Source organism: Lygodium microphyllum, chromosome 29 (genome assembly GCF_053477565.2).
Source record: "Lygodium microphyllum isolate KBCC chromosome 29, Lygodium_microphyllum_v1.1.10, whole genome shotgun sequence".
NCBI lineage: Eukaryota > Viridiplantae > Streptophyta > Polypodiopsida > Schizaeales > Lygodiaceae > Lygodium > Lygodium microphyllum.
In genome coordinates this window covers 19,984,962-20,009,173 of record NC_141163.1, presented here as the reverse complement: position 1 = coordinate 20,009,173, position 24,212 = coordinate 19,984,962, and the positions used below count along the sequence as shown (strand labels likewise).

At 41.2% G+C, this 24,212-nt stretch overlaps 1 protein-coding gene across 17 annotated transcripts in view; it reads right to left on the bottom strand.

Moving 5' to 3' along the window:
- Positions 1–510: 510 nt before the first annotated feature.
- The window catches only part of LOC148010430 (putative protein phosphatase 2C 59), a 42,720-nt gene continuing 19,018 nt past the window's right edge, over positions 511–24,212 (bottom strand). For 16 of the 17 annotated variants that reach the window (XM_087671425.1, XM_087671422.1, XM_087671418.1 and 13 more), the window contains 7 exons: positions 24,069–24,196; positions 23,869–23,967; positions 23,570–23,728; positions 9,217–9,303; positions 9,041–9,132; positions 1,161–1,235; positions 511–997 (listed from right to left, as the gene is read on the bottom strand). In XM_087671425.1, the coding sequence (XP_087527551.1) occupies positions 845–997; positions 1,161–1,235; positions 9,041–9,132; positions 9,217–9,303; positions 23,570–23,728; positions 23,869–23,967; positions 24,069–24,196 (793 nt within the window). In that variant the 3' untranslated portion in view covers positions 511–844. Of the gene's footprint in view, positions 998–1,160; positions 1,236–9,040; positions 9,133–9,216; positions 9,304–23,569; positions 23,729–23,868; positions 23,968–24,068; positions 24,211–24,212 lie in introns of all 17 variants that reach the window. The other variant, XM_087671433.1, reaches the window with a different exon arrangement.

Sequence of the window (24,212 nt, the reverse complement as noted above, 5' to 3'; positions counted from 1 at the left end):
TCCAATATATATTTGTGACTCTTTGATTAGTCATGCACGTTTCTAATTCCATTTTGTTGCACAAAAGCCTTTATTGACTTTCATGTTTAGCCAATTAAAATTACTGCATTTGGATTGCCATCAGGGAAAAATCCCTTTTAAAGCCTTGTACTAACCAAGCTTTATTATCATAATCAAGGTTCTACGATAGCAAACTTGCCCTTGTACTATTGTAGTTGGCTGAAAACTTCATCACTATGCATGCAACCAACCACCTTCAAATGATATAGAGCTCAAAACATACTTCGATCAGGTAAAGCCACTGACACAAAAAAATGTGTGCATCTCATTAGCCCTGCCGTGCTAATCTCTATGTGCGTAGATGTGGACAAACATTTGAAACAAAAGTAAACCAAACAAAAGTCCATGAGGACCCAGACTTGTCTATAATAAGAAACGAAAACTGGAACCCTCGGCAGCAGCTAATAGCATGACTATTTCATAAACAGCATATTTCCAAATTCCAACAAATAAAAAATGAAAAGCTACCAAATAGCATTGATAATTTTATTACAGAGCAGATGACTGCAACAAACTCTCTTTCTGCCCACAAGCACTGCACTTTCCCCAAAAATAATCCTACTTCACACATTGCTGAAAGTGAAGAAAGGTTAGCTTGCACAATACAGTAGGTCTGTACCATATGCTACCTTTCCTCATAAGATGCCAGAAGCGACAAAGAAAAGGTTGGGTCTGTACCATAGAATACATAGACCTCAAAACCTTTCCTTGGCTACAACATAACAGTTTAAACTGGTCTCCTCCACATGTTTCACATGTTGCAAAGTTCGTTAGCCAAGAATCACTACTCAGGACCCTCAGGGATGCATACATCCTTATGAAAACGAACTACAACACACGTTACATTATCTGAACTACCCCTGCTCAAGGCCTCTTCTGTCAGTCTTTTGGCAGCAGCTTCAGCATCCTGAATGGACTGGATCGTTGAAATAGCATCCTACAAACATCAAGTCAATATCATACCACTACTCAAACAACCTTTCTACTAGCACAAGTTCCACACAACCTAAACAAACTCGCCCTTACCAATATCATACCACTATTCAAACAACCTTTCTACTAGCACAAGTTCCACACAACCTAAACAAACTCGCCCTTACCTGATTGGATATAACATCCCACAAACCGTCACTAGCAAGAACCAGAAACTCCACATCATCATTAATAGTTTCCTCCTGCACAAAGGGAAGTGCAACTTCACATCATTTGAAGCACACAATCACAATACTAAGATTCTTTTACTTGTCCTTGACTCTCAATAAAGTCAATATGAATAGGAATTAGGCTCCTATGACCAAAGATATATCTTTAAGCTCAAGGCATTGTGCTGAAGAAACTAGATATACCTCCGTCCTTGACTCTCATGCACATTCAATATGAATAGAAATTAGGCTCCTATAACCCAAAGGTATGTCTTTTAAGCTTGAAAGCATTGTGCTGAAGAAACTAGATATTCACCCGTATCCCTCCCCCCTAGCCTCCCTCCCATTATTCTCCTCACTCAAATAATGGAGACTTGAATTATTAATTTTTCTTCAGATGCCATGAAACTTATGATTCTAACCCACAAGGCATCAGCACTAACATGCCAAAGCAACACTTATTGCAGGTTCTTACCCACCCAACAATCACATGTGGATTTCTTTTCTGACATATTTTGCAACACACACCAACAAGTTTCAAAAACTCTTGCATTTGCTATTTTACACACTACGACGGGAGATGTAGGTCATCAACAAACTAAGTGATTTGCAAATCAAAGATGCAACTTACCTACAAGCCCTATCTTTCATGTTAAAATGCTATCCCTGAAGAGGTTACATTCTCGAAATGTCTGAGTCAGTTTTGTAACACTACAGCAGGTTTAAGTGCCTACAACATAATACATGATCCATCACTGCACTAAAATGCTTGCATTTGTCACAAGAGGTAGCACGCTAATTGCTAATATCATGACTTAATTTCGACTTCGAGCTAAACAAAAACAGAAAAAGAAAGACTAAAAGGACCTGCACCCTTAATAAAACAGTCAGAACAGGCAAGCCAACAAGCCCCACCCTCACTGGCAACATTAATGAAATAATCTCATAAAAGTAATCAAGGTCAAAAGCATAGCATAAAGAATCCCTCTGAATCGTGTGTTTTGTATGATTTGTATGATTCGTCCTATACATATGCACAGGATCTACTCACAAGCACAAGTACAATATGCATACACAAGTATCATGCATCTATCACTCTCATGCACCAACCAGCACTTTGGTCATGTAGTGCAACAACATTCTCCCTGACAAGTTGAACAATTTCAAGCAACAAAATGATTTTCAGATGGTCATTCAATGTTCAAATAAGAACCATATGATGACTTTTGTCGCACTCCCTTTTCAATTGCTTACCCATTTTAATCAGTAAGTACTCTAATGGTTTGTCCAATTTGAGCTTATTTTCAAAGATTTGGCCTGCCTCGTAACTTTTTCAGAAGATTTGGCTATCCTCCATCCACAACTCAGTCTTCAGTTCAATTCTTGCTCAGTTCATATTCAGTTTTTGTCGGCCCTTCTGCCATCAAGTGTTCTATCCCTCTCGTCCCTTGTTTGTTCATATCCAGTGTCAGCCTTCAATTCAGTTGTGCTCAGCTCATTCAGTTTTTGTAAGCCCTTCAGTCTCTCTCTCTCTTTCTCTCTCTCTCTCTCTCTCTCTCTCTCTCTCTCCCCCCCTGGCACTTGTATGTTCATCTTTGAGCCACATGAACATGTCTGGAAGGCAAGAGTGCCTAAATCTCCCAAGGCATTATTAGACAAGAAACATTAGAAGCACGTCTAAAATCTCTGTACACAGTGGTTGAGGCTAGAGGTGACCATAAGCCTGCAAGCGCCAAGCATTTAGTCCAATAATACTTGTAACACTTGGACTCCAAGTAAGGCCTGACAGATGTTAGAGATTTGGTCACCTCCCGAAAGGGCACGTGCATCTACAGGGCAGTCTAGGGCAGATTATGCAGTCGTACAATTTGGAGCAGCAGCAGGTTGGTCGGGCAGCAGTTTAGCAGTTGCCAGCAGTTTGGGCACGTTTCCAAGCAGGTCGGTCAGGTTGGACTTGAGGGGCAGTTTTCCTCTGTATTCTATTATTATTTTCTTGGTTATTCACAGTCAGCCAGTTCAGCATCAGTCAGCCAGTTTTTCCCTCACCGACCCTATCAGTTATATGCATTTCTTACTGCCTATTGCAGGCATCTTGGGGTCACAATCACTTCAATTTCTTGCAGGTTAACAAAGATCTCGAGCTGGTTATACTCCCACAGCCCTTTGTACATATCTGCCTTCAGTATTGAGCATTCATACTCTGCAGTCCAGCTCTCTCTCTCTCTCTCTCTCTCTCTCTCTCTCTCTCTCTCTCTCTCTCTCTCTCTCTCTCTCATGTTCACTACTTTCTTTCAGTCCAGTCCTATAGTTCCACATTCACTGCAATCTAACATGGTACCAAAGCAGCATTGAAGAGCAAGTTTCCGCGTGACACCAAGAGGAAGGTTGTGCATTGATATAACACTGAAGCAAGCAAAGACACATAGGAAAGGACGTGAGTTTGCTATTTTTGTGTAAGATTAGCTGTCAAAGAAGGAGAAAAAGCTGCATTTTCAGCTTTATACAGCAGATTTTGATATATAATCACCTCCAATAGCTAAGACGTGTTTCAAAGGAGTGGAGAAAGGCTTAGAAAGCTGCTTTTTGGAGTTCTAAGGGGGCTACCCATCAGTTTGTGCAAGTCCTTCAGGTGAAACCTTCAAGCAACCATGTATTCACAAATTTTTGTATAGTTCCAAGCTATTATTGACCATAATGTCTTAGTGTTACTGGCTCTGCCATGTTGGAGTCTTATGATTTGGTAGAGCGTATGACCAAGACCAAACCATCCATCTCCCCAAGATCTTTCCAAACTTTCTTCTTCAAAGAAAGCGGAGTTGGTGAAGATACAAGCCCACTAGGACAAGTTGAGTGCCCCCATTCACTCATTCTGTCTCTCTTATGGAGCAACCGTGATTACTCACATCGAGCATTTGATCAATGCTCAAGCAATATGGTAGGAATAAGAACTGCTCTACAATAGGATGATTGTCACAAAAAGGGTTTCTTTAGAGGTGCAAATGCAAATCTTGAACCCAAGCAAGTCCACTTCCATGCATGAGCATGTGAACAAGCTTCGAAAGTTACAAATGCAAGTTCAAAATGGAAGCAAGGCAATCATCTCCAAGGATATGGCAATTACTTTGTTGTCGTAGTGACCCCCTAGATTCAATGCATTTTACACCTTGCTTAGACCAAGAGAATCAACTAAAGGCTACAAATTTGCAAAAAACTAAGGCTCTTACAAGTCAAGCTTACCAAGGTCAAGGAGTCCACTTCCCACATTTGTGGTATGATAGGTCACTAGAAAAAAGAACGCCCCAACAAGGATAAAGAAGTACGCCAAGGAGGAGGAGAAGACTCCAAGGAACTCATAAGTAGTGGCTACTCCTTCATCAACGACTTTTCTCCATTTGGAGGTTATTGAGCCTTCTTCATAGGATCTATCTAATGCAAAATTGATGCCCGCACAATCTCAAGAGAGGATTGTAAACAATGTGCTGCCCACCACATGACCCCTTCTCCAATGGCATTGCCCATAGACATCCAATACATGGGCATATTCTAATTGGTGGCACTTCTTCCGTTTCGATACAAGGCAAGGGTGACATGCAATCGATTCCAAATGGGCACAGCTGTGATCAAACTTCAAAGGTTCTTTATGTTCCAAGCTTGGGCAATCATCTCCTTTTGATGAGCAAGATTTGTGGACTTGGCCTTACATTTGAGTTTGCTAGGCCAACTAGAGTGGCACGATCCCTTGGTCCCAAATGGTTTCGGCATCCTCCGAGGCGATATCATAGGAATTCCTTTCAAATTCTTCATGGAAAGACTAGAAATGTGTTTTGCCAGAGACTTCAATAGAGATAGAGCGCCAAGAGGAGTATCGACAACCTCCTCATTGCGATTGTGAGATACTCCATGATGCAAGGATTGTGGCTTACTAAGGAGGTGCAACCGCAAGATGGCCAACAATGATCTCGAAGAAACCAAATATACTCAACAAAGGTTGTTTGCACTAACTATGGTATGATGACCTGTGCTATGCAAGATAGAAAGCCAATACAATAAAGGAGGCATTATGGCTTGATGATTGGCGAAAGGCAATGGAGCAAGAGTTGGAGTCTATTGAATGGAATGGCACTCGATACCTTGTGCCTCAGCTCACTCATCAAAAGGTAATTGGAGTCGAGTGGTTCTCAAAGGCCAAGTATCTTAGTGATGGGACACTCCAGAAGCATAAGGGACAATTGGTTACCAAAGCCTTTACACAATGTCCAGGTGTTAACTTCCATGACACACTTGCCCCCACATCTCGTATGGCCACCATTCCAACAATACTTCCTCTTACCAACCATAAGAGATGATTGCTTTACCAATCGGATGACAACTCTACATTCTCAAATTGCAACTTAAAGGAGGAGATCTATGTAGAGCAGCCTCTCGTCTTTTCAACCACAAATGGTAAGGTATACATGTTAAAGAAGGCCCTCTATGGCCTCAAACAAGCTCCATATGCTTGAAATGAGAAGATAGACTCATTCCCTCAAGACAAGTTGGGGTATCCAAGATCCACCTCTAATCTACATCCAAATGTCAACAAAAAGACAAGCAGTGTCTTGTGATTTATGTGGGTGATCTCATCTTGACTGCAATGACCGTTGCCCAAATGGCCAAGCAAACTAAGGAAGCACTTCATGAGAAGTTTGAGATGACAAATATGGGGCTTCTTAATTCTTCCTAGGTCATGAGATATGTTAGACTAAGGGGGAGATCTTTCTCTCCCAACAACGGTATGTGCAGGAGCTCTTAACCACCTTTGAGATGTAGGAGTGTCGAAACATTTCTACTCCCATGGATCCAAATTGAAAGGTTATGGCTCATATAGATTCACCATTGGTGAATGCTTCCAACTACAATAAATTAGATTGGGCCATTGATTTGGCTTCAAAATACTCGAATTGATTTGTGCATTCCAATTGGCCTGCTTGGAGTTTTATGAGTGAACCTAATAAGGTTCTTTGGCAAGCTACCTTTCATATACTACAGTTCTTAAGGGTAACCCCTGATCTAGACATGTTTTATCTAGTAGGTATCACTAGTTACAAGGCTGGACAAATTCAATCTAGGCTCGAGATGTTGGTCATAGTAAATTAACTACAAGCTACTATTGCTTTCTTCTAGGTCTTGGTGTCATTTCTTGGAGCTGCAAGAAGCAACTTACAATTGCCCTTTCATTTGCAAAGACAGAGTATCGAGCAACTTATTCTACCACTTTTCTTAGACCGTCTGGCTTAGAGGTTGTTGGAGAAGCTTGATTGTTCACAAACAGGAGCTACTAACCTTCTATGCGACAATGAAAGTTGCTAAGCCTTGGCACAAAATCTTATATTCCATGCTAGGACAAAGCACATAGAGATCCAATACCACTACATTCATGAGAAGATCTTGGATGGACCCATTGATGTGAAGTATTGCAAGATAAAAAGATAATATGGGAAATTTGTTCACCAAGGCACTTCCTTAGGCCATTCTTCGTCCACATTCCAAATCGCTTAGCGTCATGAGGCTTCCATTATCTAAGAGAGGCTATTACAGATTTGGTCACCTCCCAGCCTGCCATTCACAATGGGATGGAACATCGGCCCATTTATGTGACTAATCAAATGGTAGGTCACAAACTGGGAGAATTTGACACAGGCATGTATAGGGCAGATTATGCAATCGCACCATGTTCAAGAGCAGGTCTTGCAATAGTTTAGCAATCACCAGCAGTTTGGGCATGTTTCCAAGCAAGTTGGTCAAGTTGGACTGGGCAGACAATTTGTGCCACTTGGCAAGCGGTTTTCCATTGCATTTTTATTATTATTTTATTAACTATTGCAGTTGGCCAGTTTAGCATCAATTGACACTGGCCAATCTGATCAGTTTTATGCATTTCTTACTGCCTATTGATGGCAGGCCGGCTGAGATCTCCAGCTGGTTATACTCCTACAGCCAATTGTGCATATCTGCCTTCAGTATTCAGTGATCGTACTCTTCAGTCTTCAGCATTCTATATGCTTCCTCGTTCACTGCATTTTGACAACTGATTGGGGATCTAGCCTGTCAAGTTGGATTATTAAAAATCTTGGTCTTGTGGATACTTTAAAATATATGAAAACGTAGTGACTTGTGTGCTAGTTACATCTACAAGACTCTACATGAGTGGTTCTCCTCTAATCCACATGCAAATGCTGCAACTGACTACAGTTTCCTATATATTTTCCAAGTATTCTGTACAGCATGTTTGCACTCACATTGGTACCCATTGCCTTCCATGCTGGAAATGGCCTACAATTGGATCAAATCCTTGCTACAGCAGTTTGGTGCTTTTTCAAGGTTCTACCACAGTCCCAGCCTCACCAGCAGCTCTTCCAATGCCACCAGTTATAATGGATACATGCAGCAATTTTAGTTGACCAAAACAGACAGCTTTGCCCAGTTTTTCGCCCAAGTCTCCAGCAACAATTCACAAATCTTCCCTAGAGGCTGTGTTTTCTGCTCGGCCGCCTGCATTTTCAACGTTTACAGCAACCATTGGTCAATAGCTTCAATTCACCACATCAATGTGCAGCTCCAGGATGTAACATTTCAGTCTATTGCTGTTCAGCCCCTAACTGCACGTAACGACTGCACTTTGACTGACTTCTGTAAAGATAGAGTAAGGCCAAGGGAGTCTCAAGGGAGAAAAGTCTTTTATGTAGTGAGCTTCATATAGGGATGAAAGGACACAACCAAATGAACTTTTTGAGGCCAGCCACCCTACATCGGCTTATGAAATTCTTTCCTCAGAGCAATAGCTGCCTTTTGACTCATTTTGTTAAAAAGAGAGCAGGACAGCATTTTTTTCAGCAAAGCACTCCTGCCCAGCCCTTTTCCCGCCTCTCACAGCTTGGCAACAGTTGTGTTTCTGCATGATTTCAGCCCACCCACCTCAACATTAACTTTTTTGCATTGTGTTCTGACCTAGCACAAGTCCAAGCATCCAACACAAATTCACATATACGTGCCTTCAACAAAACCACCCCAGTTGTTCTTTCCAGTCTGCTGGCTAAGCATGCAGCTGTGATGCTGTCTATGATTTGTCACTTGCAACAGAACTGACATTAGTTGAGCATGTGCATGATTGCTTGATTGGCTCATCTGACACAGTCTCAAGTCCAATTCCACTCGTCTATGCTACTGCCTGAGCTTGAGTTGGAGTGCCAACAACTGCTTATTGACCGTGCAACCTGATTACAAACTTCACGAACAGATTAAAGTCGCGACACTTATGATTTGACTATCAAATGTGATTGTCCTTTCCTCCCTTGATTCTGGTTAACAACACAAGACTCCAGCAGCCAACTAATGGAACTCTCAAACATTTATCATCAGCAATCAATAAAATTCTGGAAAGACCAAATAAAATACGTCCCTCAAATCTTCACGCAGACTACAGTGATCCCTAGAAATGGTTTTTTGTTATGATGCAGAGGGGAAAGAAGAAATATCAATCAGATTCTATAGCTGAGCAAGGAAAAAGCACCAATGATCTCACTAAGGGGCAGACAGCAGGATCAGTAAGAAAGAAACTGTTTCTACTAATAGGGCTCATCTCAATAAAGATGTTCTGTTATGCTCCCTAATGTTGTAGGGATTTTAAAGGGTCTGCTGCATTCATTACCAATAGCAGACCCCTACCAACTCCACCTGCTGGATTAAGCAGTCCAGCCGTTCAGAGGATACACTTGGGTATCCATTCAAATTTAAAGCATCGAGTCTCGACTTTATGACCTTCTCTACTAGGGAGCTACACAGATAGATGCAGCACGAACCTGGAGTTCAGGCTCTGCTACAACATATTGTTTGAGCCATTTGTCTCCAAAAGCACGAGACACAGCTAGGATCCCCCCTACCCTCCATGTGCCTGCATTTTGCATAGACAAATAACAGTAAAGCAGACATAATTTTGCATACTTTGTTAAGCATCAGAATAATAACTACTGCAGACCTGCCCACATTACAAAGCCTCCAGCTTTCTCAATCCGCTGTCGTTCATCTTTCCGACTGGCCTTATGATCAATCGACAAAGCAACAGCTGCAACAATAAAGCCTTCACTTGTTATTAATCACTTATTAGGAATCTTAACTTTGTTAGTACACAGGAATAAAACTTACTTGACAGGAAAACGGATAAAGTCTTCACTTGACAATGTGACATTGATCACTTAAACATGAGTCCTAGCTTTGTCAGTACATAACAGAATAAACTTACTTGGAAAAGAATAAGTAAATGTGAAACCAAACTTGGTACAAAAGCAAGAACAAATCAACCATGTTCACACTGCAGACATCTGTCTACAGCACATAATACAGATTATCCACTTACATTGTGGCATTTTAGGACACTATGAAGAACATATGTTATTGATTAGCTATAAATTGTGATACTATTTATCCTACTTGCCAGAACACAATAATAAAGTCAAAATCAAACCAACCAAGGAATCAATTTAAAAAGTCTTGGTGCACGGCAAATTTAGAGGTAAAACACGTCAACAATGTTCAGAATGCTGATATTGTGTGTTATACTTTACACAGCCATTTAGAGGTAAAACAAATCAACAAAGAGATGTCGCAGATTATACTTTACACAGCCATTTTATGATATTATGGCAGAAATGCTTCGTGATGGTACTCTTGGAGAGAGCCCTACAAACCAAAAAACACGAAGCTCTATCCACTCTCCTAGGGCCTCTCAAAAACAAAGTAGCAAATGCTTCCTTCCATCACTGACCAAAGACATGCCAAATTCCATTTAATAAAATATCATATATGAAAAACCAATACTCGAAACTAAAGATTCTGCAGCTGCTGTGACCTGCAGTGTGAAACTGGCAGTTGATATAGATTGGAGCCTAGTATATGCACGATCTACTATGTAAGTACAATCACCCATTAAAAGTCTTGCACAAAGGCAAAAAATTGAGCATGCAACTGTTTGGAAACAGATTGCCCAGAATTTTACATGCACCTTCTTGTATATGAAAGATCTGTAACATTAGAAACTGGCAAAGAAGCATTTAATTAAAACTGAAAGAATATGTGACTGTGCAGCAGTTGGGAGAAAGAAACAAAAGAAAGTTATAATATCCTGTGCAAAAATGCCTCAATGATGAGTGGGCCCAGAAGCACGATACATCATCAAGCTTACAGTCCATTTCATGTATGCATAATGGCACCAATCATGCATAGGAAAAATATCATAATGCTACGACAACTGAATGTTGTTAGGTACCCATGCTTTAACCCCTCAATGACTCTAGTGTCTCATAAAATACCTAGCTTTTTGCTTCCTAGACAACTTCTTTCTTCTTCTCGAGCTGTGTCAGGATGAGCACATCTATAATCAGCTACTGAATGCCTCTTGGTGACTTTGTTTGCTCCAAAACATTAAGCTTCTCTTTTCTCTCTTTTGCATGTCTACCTTTTTCTTCAGTCATAAATGGCTTCCCCATGTTTATAAACAGGAAACCAAAACATTGAGCTTCTCTTCTCTCTCTTTTTCTTCAGTCATAAATGGCCTCCCCATGTTTATAAACAGGAAAAATGTGTGTGAGCCATCTTTGCATTTGCTCTACCTCAAAAATGCATTCCTCAGTTTCAGTTCAGTTGCACCTCCCCAATGCCATCCTTCCAATCAACAGCCAACAACAATATAGCATGATGTCGCCTTCCATTGATATCATAATACAAGGCTAGATGAGGTCACAACTCTTGCTAATTAACTGCATATATTCGCTGAATCAATCTGATTAGAAACAGGTGCAAAATAGGCCAAATCAAATTCTTCATTAGTTAACAGTTTGGGTACAACAAATGGGCATCCCAACTTTATAAAAGTGCCAAGAGGACCAAATTTACTCCCCATCATAGATTTTTAGTGCCACCACTCTTCCATCTCTCCATACCAGCATCGAACCATTTCTGCTCAAATTTTATACATTATCATCGTTACCTTGGAGAACACCATCACCTAGCATCACCATTACCAGCCATTAACTGCTAGTTACTGATAGCTGCCTTGCATAGAGAAAATACAGAACGTACAACCATGACTATAACACACTAAGCACAGACAAAATGCAGAATGTACAAACACAATGCAAGGCACAGAAAGAGACAAGTCAAGAAGACAATACAACCATCGACTCTCGTGGGTACAGGCTGAGGGAGACAGCCAAAGAGTGACGTTCTCCAAGTATGGGCCCTGGTTGCAGCAATACCAACAAAACTGATGTAGTAGACTAGAGTTGAGGGTGATGTCACAAGCAGCCAAGGGTTAGTCAAAAAAGAAAATATCTGGAAATCTGATGTAGAGGATGCTGAGACTGATGGTGAAGAGCTGGAACAGTCAAAACCAGAGCAGGAAGTAACATAATCTGCAAACAAAGCAGAAGTCGTCCTCTCCAAAAAAAGCAGGGCAGATCCAAAACACACCAGCTAAGATGCCATGTGGCAGTCTACAACAGGTCACCGGCAGGTATTGAGTGCAATACACAGCAGTTGAACTTATCATGACTATAGCAACATGAAAGATCTTGAATGGCTGCAAGGAGTGATAACAATGACCTGATAGGAAAAACACGGCAAATGGAGCCACATGCGGGCTGGTGTTAGCCGAAGGAAGGCCACACACAAGCTGGCAGAATCCTCTCAAGCAAGTGGTGATGGCTGGCAGCACAGCCAGCACCCTTGGATGGTGTGGATAAGGGTAGACTGATGATGACACGAATTGGGCTGATGGGAATATTGTGGATACAAGGGATGATGAGCGGTGTGCATACTGAATCCCTTTTATAGAATGGACTGGAACCAAAAGATCATCTACAGTCACATACAATTGTTCAAAGTGTCACACAAAATGGCTGAAATGCCTTTTTGGATCTTTTAATGATCCAAGAAATGCCAACAAATATGAAAATTGAGGGAGGAACATTTTGGTTGCTCAATATCCCCTGTAATGGAAAGTAAAGAGACAGCTCAGCCCTAATCCAAAAGGTCTCACCCCAAAGAGACTATCCAAGCACCTACCAAGATTATAGAGGCTATGGACGTCTTCTTTTGAGTCACCCAAGTCAATAAGACTTTTTTTGTGAGTGAGCTTGAAAGCTGCTTCATAGTTCATACAAAAAGTAAGATGCAACAATACAAAACCACAATCAAGGGTGGAGAGAGAGAGAGAGAGAGAGAGTAAATCAGCTATGGATAGTAGATGCTCTATGCATGCATGCATATGCATGTGTGCGCACGCACGTGTGTGGGGGATGGGGGAGGGGATAGCTAGTCACAAACCTGGGTGAGCAATGTGCTCATGTATGCTGCACTTCATGTAAAACGGAAACATACGTATGCAATGCAAATGGAAAGGAGTAATGCACAAGAAGCATGCTCATGCAGCTCAATGCCCTCCTAGGGGAATTGTTCACCAAACCCTTTTACAAGAATCATGATGATGTAATGAAATGCCAGTATGTATGTGATGCATAGGGAGACAGATAGAGCAACAGGGATGTTCATGAAGGCAATGCAATGTTGAAACCTACATGTACCATGTGGAGAAAGCAATCACTCTCCCAAACCATGGGTATCCGTGTCGAAGGAGGAGCTGATGTTGGCTATGTGGTGTCCAAAAGCTAAGGAAGAAGTAGATCTAGAAATGACTTGGCTCAAAGAGTTGAGTTGGATAAGCAACCGCCATGGTAGCATCCAAGAGATGCCTAAAGCTTAGCGTCGAGAGAGAAGCCACCATGCAAATTGAAGAAACAAGTGTTTTGCTCATCCCAAGAGAGAAAACCAATCATTGCGATTTGGTTTGAGCTGCTCATTCACTCCTATTAACCAAATATTTACAATAGCTGAAAAATACTCTTTAGAAGAGCATTGACTCTAATACCAATTGAAATAAAATAGGGTTTACACAACACAAAATCTACAAACACAACTAAAACACAATAAGGAGAACACAAAATGCAAAAAGGAGAGAAGTTATACTAATGGATCAATGGATGCTGAAAATGAATTAACAAAAAATATACAAATGTAGATGCTCAAGGAGCATAGATTATCAAACACGACCTACTCTTGTGGAAGCAAGTTAAGGTGGAGTACCAGAGAGTGATGTCCTCCAAGTATGGATCACAAGTGCAACAATACCACCAAAATTGATATGGATGCAAAAGACTAGAGCTGAGGTTGATGCCATACAAAAGCCAAGGGCTACTCAAAACAAGAGAATAGCTGAAAATCTGATGTAGAGGATGCTGAGACTCATGGCAAATGCTCGAACAAAAAAACTCAAATCAAGAAGTCGCATGGTCAAGGGACTACGCAAGGAAAATCCAAAACACAACAGTTGAGATGCCATGTGTCAATCATCAAACAGCCGCTAACAAGCCTAGAGTGGAAACATAGCAATTGGACAGGTCGTGATAGCTATGCAAACCTAAAAAACCTCAAACAGCAGCAAGGAACAATGATGATGAACTGGCAACAAAAACACAAGCTGGTGTTTGCTGCTGGAAGGCCACCAGCAATGCTTTGCAACAGCCTCATGATAAAGTGGCGATGGCTGGCACCTAAATGGGCTAATGGGAAAGATACAAGATACACAAGATGATGAGTGTTGTGCACACTAACTGTCTTTTATAGAACCAAGTTCGAACCCAAAAAATGACATCATACAAATATCTAGAGTGTTGTTCAAAATGGCTTAAAAGCATTTTTCGGCCTGTTTCAATGAGACCAAAATTGCTAGCGAAATATCACAATTAAGAAACCACATTTTGATTGCTTGAAATGCCACCAACAGCTGCCACACAGTTGACTACCACTATTGACACTGTTAGGTTAGGATTCAGCAACACGCACACACTTACATACACTCACAATGAAGTGAACAAGAGAGGAGTGTGTTGGAAGGTCAAATCCACTATGTGACAATGAATGAAAGTACAATCCCTAAGGTACTAGGTACCACACCCACACACGAGAAAAAAACCCTTCTCCATCTAGAAGAAAAAAAGTGCTCATGAGGTAAGGGAGTGTTCACACCAAAGTATAGAAGTAACACTATAAGTGTAACAATCCTTCTCAAGAGAATGATGTGAATGTATACAAGGAATACACATATCAATCCTCGAATGGTATTGAGTCCAGAACCTTGCAAAAGGCTTCGAACTTCTATCTAGAGAGAGCTTTTGTAAACACATCTCCCAAGTTGTCCTACGTAGGGACATAAACCAAGTCAATCTCCCCTAAATGGAGCCTCTCTTAAACATAACGATAATGCACCTCAATGTGCTTAGTGCAAGCATGAAAAATTGAATTCCTTGCAACTGCCATGGCACTCTGACTATCGATGTAGATAGGAGTGGTGAGCCATACACATTCCAATGTAGCTGTAAATGCTGCCCTATATTCAGCTTCACAGCTAGATGTGGCCATTGTAGACTGCTTCTTACTCAGCCAAGAAATGCATGAATCACCAACCATGAAACAATTGCCACTAGTGGACACCCTTGTGTCAAAAGAATCAACCCAATTACTGTCTATAAATGCATGCAAGTAAAAGAATAGTGCCTGTAGAATAGAAAAGGGCCAATGCTCGAGTGCATTTTGTAGTGACGGGTTAGGCACGGAGAACGAGACAGACAGTCATTATGTGCAATGAGAGACAGAGAGTGAGATAGAGCAGAGTAGAGAGAGCACGTTTATAGGTACAACGACAAGAGTGTACCTTTAGGTTTTTTACATAAATATATATGTGTAAGTACAAGTGCTAAGGGTCTATTCACATCCGAGCACATTTAAAAGGCACGAGGCCTTTATTCCCAACAACTTCCCACCTAAAGGCAATGTGCCTTAAGAGAATAAAAGAATCAGCTAAGTCTAGGTATGTACAAAGTTGAAATACATATATCTATCCAACTCCCATCATATGTCGACAATAAGCAAACCACTCTGCTAGAAGACCCTTCATAAGAAGGTCTGCAAGGTTATCATCTGTATGCACTTTGACAAGCTCAATGATGTTGCTGTCAAGTACATCTCTATTGAAGTGATACTTCACCAGTATGTGCTTTGTCTTTGCATGAAGGACTGGATTCCGTGCTAGCATGATAGCACTCTGACTATCACAATGGAGAACAAGTAACTCTGAGATGCCAAGCTCTCCCACCAAACATGAAAGCCATAAAACCTCCTTGCATGCCTCACCGGCAGCCACATACTCTGCTTATGTAGTAGACAATGCAACACACTTTTGTAGCCTAGAGATCCAAGAGATTGCTTCTCCTCTAAAAGTAAACACATACGCAGAAGTGGACTTCCTGCAATCAACATGACCAGCATAGTCTGCATCCGTAAAGCCAACAACAGATGCCTTGTGCTTTCCAAAGCAGATGCACAACTCCTTTGTGCCTTTGAGGTATCTCATAATATCTTTCACTGAATCCCAATGCTTCTTGCCAGAGGTTGCCATGTATCTGTTGACCACTCCCACTGCAACGGCAATGTCAGGACGTGTAGAAACCATAGCGTACATCAACTGCCAACAGCTGAAGCATATTGTATCTTGGCGATTTCAACCTTTTCATCATCAGATGTAGGGTTGTCCTCTGCACTAAGTTTCACATATGGAGGCAATGGAACCCCAATTGTTTTCCCCCCTTCCATATTGAAATGCTGCAAAACTTTGAAGATATACTCCTGCTGAGAATAGATAGAGTAAGCCTTTCGATCTATCTCTGAATATTCGCATACCAAGAATGTGACTTGCATCACCAAGATCCTTCATGGCAAAGCTGCCATGAAGACTTCCCCACATTGGGCTGATTTTTGCAGTCCATGAAGGGCTGACTAACATGTTCAACAAATACCACATCTCTACGGACAAAAATCTTGTTGTTGGAGGGTTGGTACAAGCAATACCCTTTACTTTCTACCCTGTAACCAATAAAGTTGCATTTGGCTGCATTCTCTTCCAATTTATGCCTTCATGGTTGCAACACTAAGGCATATGCCAAACAACCAAAGCCACGGATATGTGATATCATTGGTTTCTGACCATTCCAAGCCTCATAAGCAGTACAATCAGCCAATGCTTTAGTTCGGCTATGATTCAGCACATACATTGCACACATGATAGCATCAAGCCAAAACTTTAGGGTTAGCTTATTGTTTGACAGCATACATCATGCCATTTCCATCAAAGTGTGATCTTTTCTTTCAGCCACACCATTTTGTTGAGGTGTGTAGGCATGGTACACTAATGGATAATGCCCCTTCAGCCCAGGAGGAGTTGAACTCCTGTGATATATATCCCCTTCTCAATAGGTACAAAGTGTAATCAACTTGCATCCACTACCATTTTCAGCCAAGGCCAAGAATGTTTTAAAGCATGCAAATGCTTTGGATTTGTGCTTCAAAGCATATGCCTTGTCGGGTGTAAAGGCCCTTGACGCTCCCCCGTGTATCTCCCATGTATATATTACTTCACACTCCAATTCAATACTATGGAGCACCTTAACTAATGTGCCTGCCCTCTCTCTCTACTTCCACTTCTACTCGACAAATTGGCATCAACTAGCCGTGACAGGCAGCTGCAATAACGTCTCCTGCAAGCGTGCCAGACGGGCAAGTCTGTCAAGGCTGGTCAACTCGACAACTAATAGACTACACGAAGGGGACCAAACGGACTTCACAACAAGTCAGGGTCACAAGCAAGCAACATGTGTGTGTTACAAGTGGGGGCAACAAGTGACCAAGCGTACTAACTTGGCAAAAAGCATTGACTCATGCAAACAAAGGTGGACGAGCCGACGACAAGTCAACAGCTAATAAGAGCACGCAGAAGGTCAACAGAGCTCACGACAACCACCAACATGTTGATGAAAGAACCAAACTTGACATGAAATCTCATAGAGACATCTTCATGGGTTATGGAGATGAAGGTCAAATGGGCTATAGAGTTTGGGTTCCAAGCATGAAAAAGGTGCTATGCACCCAGGATGTGGTATTTAATGAGTCAAAGCTGCTGAAAAATGTCACATCTAATGACTCAAACAAAAAGAAAGTTAAATTTCAGCATGATCAATTACTTGAGCAGCCATCAGCCATTGAAAATTCAGCTCCTTTTGATGCTGATTATGACAATCAATGTAACATTATTGAGCCAGATAAAAATGGGCAACAAGGGGATGTTGAACATCAGCTTGAGCACCAAAATCAGCATGCTGAAAATGAATTACAGCAGCCTGATCATGCAGTTCAACAGCCAAACAATGAGGTCATTGACATTACCTTGGATGTGGATCCATTACATGATAACACAAATCATTGGGTAAGAAGGTCTACACATGTTAGACGACCTATACAAAGATTTGATCCTTCCTTGGATTGCATTTTGTTCACAGACGAAGGTGAGCCTCTTACATATAAAGAGGCCTTATCATGTGAATTAAAGAAAAGTGGAAGCTAGCCATACAAGAAGAAATGATGTCATTGTATCAAAATGATACGTGGGATTTGGTTACATTGCCCAAGGATAGGAAAGCCACTCCTAACAAATGGGTCTATAAAATCAAATGTGTAAATGGCAAACCCAAATACAAAGTCAAACTTGTGGCTAAGGGCTATACACAAAAGGAGGGCATTGATTTTCAAGAAGTGTTTTCTCCTGTTGTCAAAATGACCACTCTTCGAGTGTTAATGCCATTGTAGCATCTATGGATCTTGAACTTGATCAGATGGATGTTAGAACCGCATTTTTGCGTGATGATTTGGAAGAAGAGTTGTACATGGAACAACCCAAAGGCTTTGTTATACAAGGAAAGGTGCATTCGGTATGTAAGCTTAAGAGAAGCTTGTATGGTTTGAAACAGGCTCCTAGACAATAGTATAAAAAGTTTGATACCTTCATGCTCTCACATGGATTTAAAAGGAGTAGCGCAGATTACTCCTTATATATTAAGAAGGCTGATGATGGAAGCCTTATTATACTTGTGCATTATGTGGATGATATGCTTATTGCTGGTAAGCATAACAACTAGATTAATGCATTGAAAAGACAGCTGACTTCAGCCTTCTCCATGAAGGATTTGGGTACAGCCGAACACATTTTGGGCATGCGTGTAACCCAAGATAGAGACCAACAACCCTTATTTCTCTCACAAGAAAAGTACATCAGCAAAGTACTTGATCGTTTTTCTATGGCTGATCCTAAGCCTCTTGGTGTACCTTTTCCACCTTATCTTAAGCTTAGCAAAGGAAATTTCCCAAAAGATGATAAGGCAACCAGTTCTATGAAGGGTGTTCCTTATGCTTGAGCTTGTGGTTCACTCATATATATTATGGTTGCCACTAGACTAGACATTGCTTGTGCATTGGGAGTTGTAAGTTCATGTCAAATACTAGCAAAGCACACTGGAAAGCAATGAAATGTATCTTACGGCACCTTAAGGGCACACAAAGAAAATGTATTTGCTATGGCAAGGGTACGTTGGACTTGCAGGGGTATTGTGATGCAGACATGGCAAGTGACTAGGATACTTGCAAGTCTACTAGCAAGTACATCTTTACGTTGATTGATGGAGCAATTTTTAGGTGTCACGAGGACGTGAAAATTTGATGCTTTCCTTATGTTTAATTGACATTTGATTAAAGGATTAATCAAATGTGCAATTAAAAGATGCACATGTGTTGCACATGTGAGATGCAAGCTACTTTCTCACAGTTGGAGACCAAAGAACCCTGTGAAAAAGATGAGTGTCAAAGGGCAAAAGTTGTAACAAGTTACACTTGTTAGATTCTAGGTGAATTTTGGTGTCAGTTTGCCCCTAGGACCATTAATTGGCCATTAAGTGTCAGTGGCGACACTAGGGACTAGGCATTAATTGATGGATTAATGCTTGTCCAAGGGTCAATTAATGCATGGAACCACTTTGGGTTGCAAATGGCCTAGCCAATTAATTTTTGGATAGGCAAGGTCAATTTTTTGGGCATGGATTAAGGGCTGAATTAATTTTCAGAATTAATTAATTCTGAAAATTAATTAAATGGCTAGAAATTGCTGAAAATGGATTAAGAAAGCTGCCACTTGGCAAAACTTTCCCATGCAAGTGGGGGAAAGGCTAAATAGGACTGAAGGGAGAGAGAAATCTCGTTTTTTCATTTTGGAGCTGTTGGAAAGAGGTGTTGGACTGTTGCTGCCAGCTTTTGGGGCCAATTCTCAGCCATTGGAGACCATTTTGGTGATGGAGATTGCATATTCGTGACCTTGGGAAGCTGACAATTACTGCTGACGCACTTTCTCCTGAAGATCACAGTCTCTGATGCTCCTATTGTTGTTAGTGCATCCGTTTGGGGCTGGTACAGCAGGGCAGCAGCTGATTTTGATCAGTTCTTTGTGACAAATCTCAAAATTTTCTCTCTCTACAACATTCTCTCATCTCCTTCAGCATATGCTCAGCCATTCTCAGCAATTCTCAGCCATTCGGAGGAGATCTCAACCATTTTTGGTGGACTGATCTGTAATTTCTGCAGAAAACCCTAATTTACAACAGAAATTAGGATTTAGCAGCCACCTTGGGATCCGTGCCAAAGATTGAAGGCTCAAGGGACTGAAATCAGCAGTTGATAATTGAAGATTATCAAGGGATTTCAGGAGCCAGCTCATCCCAAATTGATTTGGGGCAGCATTTGGCCAGCCAAGGGTCAAATTGGAGAAGAAGTCTTGGGTGAAACAAGGGGCAAATGACCTAAAAGGCTTGTTGGACATTTATGACAGCAAGAGCAATTGGTTAGCAGGAGGAGATTGAAGAATCTCAAGTTGTACTCCTTCCAATTGAATGAAAGCTAAAGAAATACCACAAGGGGCACCAATTTTGGGGCCAACAGGGTGTCTACTATCCAAGAATGTTATGGTAAAGTGTGTATTTCATTTTATGTGCATTTATTTATTGCTGTAATTAACTCTTAAATCAGGTTATCACCACCCATTCCAAGAAGGAAGGCTGGTTACACTTGGTGATCTAGATTGCAAAAAATAGTAGCGCTCTCTACCACTGAGACTGAATATATTTCAGCCACTGAAGCTTCAAAAGAAGCAATTTGGCTTGGTCGTTTGGTCAAGGGTTTTGGGCTGCCCACCAAAACACCTGTACTTGGATGTGATAGCCAGAGCAATGTATGCTTGGCTAAGAATGCCGTGTTCCATGCACGTACCAAACATTTTGATGTTTAGTATCATTTTATCAGTTAGGTTTTGGATGATGGTCCAGTCACCCTGACTAAGATCAAATCACAAGATAACCCTACAGATGTTCTCACTAAAAGTCTTACAAAGGCTCAATATGAGCATTGCATTAGACTTGTGGGAGTTGGTTAAAGGGGAGTTGATTAAAGGTTTGCTTCGGATCTTTAAGTGAGATGTTGTTGGGTATAAAGGCCCTTTACGCTCTACCGTGTATCTCCCATGTATATATTACTTCACACACATGAACTCACCCTAGCGGGTGTAAGTGTACCATACCCTAAGTATAAATACAATTCTTTCATTCTTTGTGTGTACCACACTGGTACACACCTATCCGTCGACTCACTCACACTGTCTCACTGTTCAACACTGTCTAGTTCAGTACTCTTGCCCTCTCTCTTTGCTTCCGCTTCTACTCGACATGCCCAATAATGATGAGTCGTGTCATCGATGACAGTAACAAAGTATAAGTAACCTTCAATGGATTTGACACACATGGGCCCACGAATATCACTATACACAAGCTATCATTTTTTATCAGCACACATAGTGCTACCCTTGGGAACCAAAGCACAATGCATTTTGCCAAGTATACAACATTCACATACATTATGAGTAGGTGCTCTCAACGCAAGGAGATCCAACACTATATATTTTCTTCTTAGATGTAGTAAACTGTCATAATAAAGATGACTAAACCAAGCATGCCATAAATTAGTGTCCCCCACAACGATGGCATCAACATGTAATGCATCCTCTAATGCTATCCTCTTATATAAATCAAGATGATAAAGTCCATTGTACAAAGTACTAGTGACAACGAAACAATCCCTATCACTACAATCATAGACACTACATTGATCCATATGAAATTTGACCACAAAACCAGCACGTGAAATGGCTAAAACTAAAAGCAAGTTTTTCTTTATGCCTGGGACATATAAAACCTTACAAGCATTATAGTTTTCCCATCCACTGCAATAATGGGAATCTGACCAATGCCTTGAACGGCATACAAAGCACCATTTGCACATACAACCGATTCCCCCTTTAGTACATTTGCATATGATACAAACAAGTCACGAAAGGATGTTATGTGCTTAGAAGCGCCACTATCAAAATACAAAGTGCTGCAATTTTCAACAACTAAAAGACCATGCCCATGTGAACAAGGATCAAACGAACAACGCACAACAAAGACATAGGACCTTACCAATGTCCAAGCTTGCCAAATGTACAGTTGCATTCATTGCATTTGCTGAATTTTTAGCAACACCTATGCCCAATTGATTCTTCTTTTCACTTGCCATCCTCTTTCTGCATTCTTCAAGAAGCCCCTTCTTTCTACAATAATTGCACCTCTTTTTCTTAGCATCATCATCCTTGGTGCTTGAGGAGTCCATAGAAGCAACCTTTTCCTTTGGAGTTAAGAGGGCTGCCATGGCTTTTCTTTTTTGTAGCGATGGCCGACTGCAAATACTTGATTATCCATGCTTATATAAGAGCGATTCAACCTAGATTACTCTTCTTGCAACAATAGTGATACTAAGTGACTTGATACTGATTAACGTTTGGAAGTTGAATATTTTAATGATATTTGTGTGGAGTGTCAAGCAATAGGTTCACAACTACAAGCGTGTCATGGTAGACTATCAAGCAAAGGCAACGTGTGCGTGAATTGACAATCAAGCGAGCTGTCTGGATCACGACGCAATCAAGAACAGCCGTTTGCTAACCAAGATATCGAGCAAAAGCGATGTGGCTATACCTAGCAAGGATAGATCAATGCCTCGTCTAGCATAGCAAACACTAGCTAGGGAAACTGTTGTCGAGAAGGTTGGAGCAATCTTGTTTGGGCAACAGGAGTCAGGCATGCAAACGCAAATGATTCGATTTCTTGTCAACACAATGTGTTGAGCAATTGGCAAGAGTCGGATCATTGAAGGACACATAGGCAAGCATGGCGAGAAAAGACTTTTAGTGCAAGCCAAAGCTAGTGCTACTAAGGCAAACAGCTTACACACACTACGAGGAACGCAACAGGAAGCTAAGCTTGAACTTATAGTAGCACCCAAACTGAGAAGAGGAGAGCAACCAAGTTCAAGGCTCAACGACGGCTATGGCAGCACACAAGCAAGGGCGCAGCAACTAAGAGGTATGGCATTGATACCACTATTAGGTTAGGATACAGCAGCATATGCAAACTCACACATTCACAATGAACAAGTGAACAACAAGAGAGAAAAGAATGTTAGAAGGTCACATCCACTATGTGAGAATGAATGAAAGTACAATCCCTAAGATACTAAGTACAACACCCAGTGATGAGTGTTCACACGAGGAAAAAACACTTCTCCAACGAGAAGGTAGAAGTGCCCGTGAGATAAGGGAGCGTTCACACTAGAACATAGGAGAAACTCGATAAGTGTACCAATCACCACTCTTGTTTTTAATGAAGATGCAGTATCCCCCTGCCTGGCTACTCGTTGTTCATGCTGCCAAACCAGCCAACCACACAGCTGGTTACCAGCTTTACTGTAAACAGCCTGCCATGAAGTACTAATACCTTTACTGTAGTATGAGGATGATATAGTATTTATCTCAAACACCCACCCTAGCAGGGTTGCAACGCATGAACTCTCTTTGATAACACAACCATCAATATGTGAACCCTCTTTGAAGCAAGACAATGAGATTAGATTTACCACCAACCAAGAAAAACACGATGATGACGAGTGCATGGCAATGTGGTGACAATTCAGAAGCCCAACAGCGAAGCCAATGGCATCAAAGGTTCACAATGACAGTTTGAGGCAATGCAAAGCTGTCTGCAGCAAAGACAAAGCATGTGGAGCTGGAAGCGCAGGGATGACAGCTGGAAATGTGATATGGACAACATCCCTTCCTTTCTCCCTCCCCCTTTACAATGGTGCCCCAACAATCAATCAACTAGAATTATACTCTCTAATTTCTCCAACAAAATGAAAAAATCGAGTGGTGAACGCTTAAGACAAAAAAATGCACAAATTGTTGAAACCAATGCCCATACCTTTGCCAGCCCTGCAAACAACTGCTCGGGAATCCCCAACATTGGCGACAACCAATCGATCCCCCACTAAAACAGCTGTTGAAGCAGTCGACCCCGCATCTCTCTGCTGATTATTATCGGCTTTCAAAAAGTCCGAGTCAGTTTGCTGATATGTTTCAACTGCAAAGAGAACTCCTATTAGAGAACTATGAGAATTTTGAAACTAATATTCGTAATATCTTCTCATTCTGCAACAAGCAAGTAATTAAACATGTAAAATTAAAGATTGACAATAGTAGTTTAGCAGCATCAGGACTTACCTATAGCAGTTCTTGTATCAGAAATAAACTGGGGATGTTTTATGAGGTTGTCAAATAGATTCTTGCACACATAGTCTGCAGCACGAGAGCCACCATGACCTGCAAGCAACAGCCTATCACAAAACTACCACAAAAAATGCTCAGACAATTCATGTGCAATCACCACCACAAATAAGTCCAACCAAATCCAAAAGTTTTACCATCAAAAACGCCAAACAAGCCAACCGTGTTCCCATCAATTTTTTCAAAGCGAGCTTCATAAAAGTCCTCCATTGCAGCTCTCTTCCCACGAACACTTGAATATCCATAACTACATTTTGCGTCCTCGCTGCTCGGATGTATCT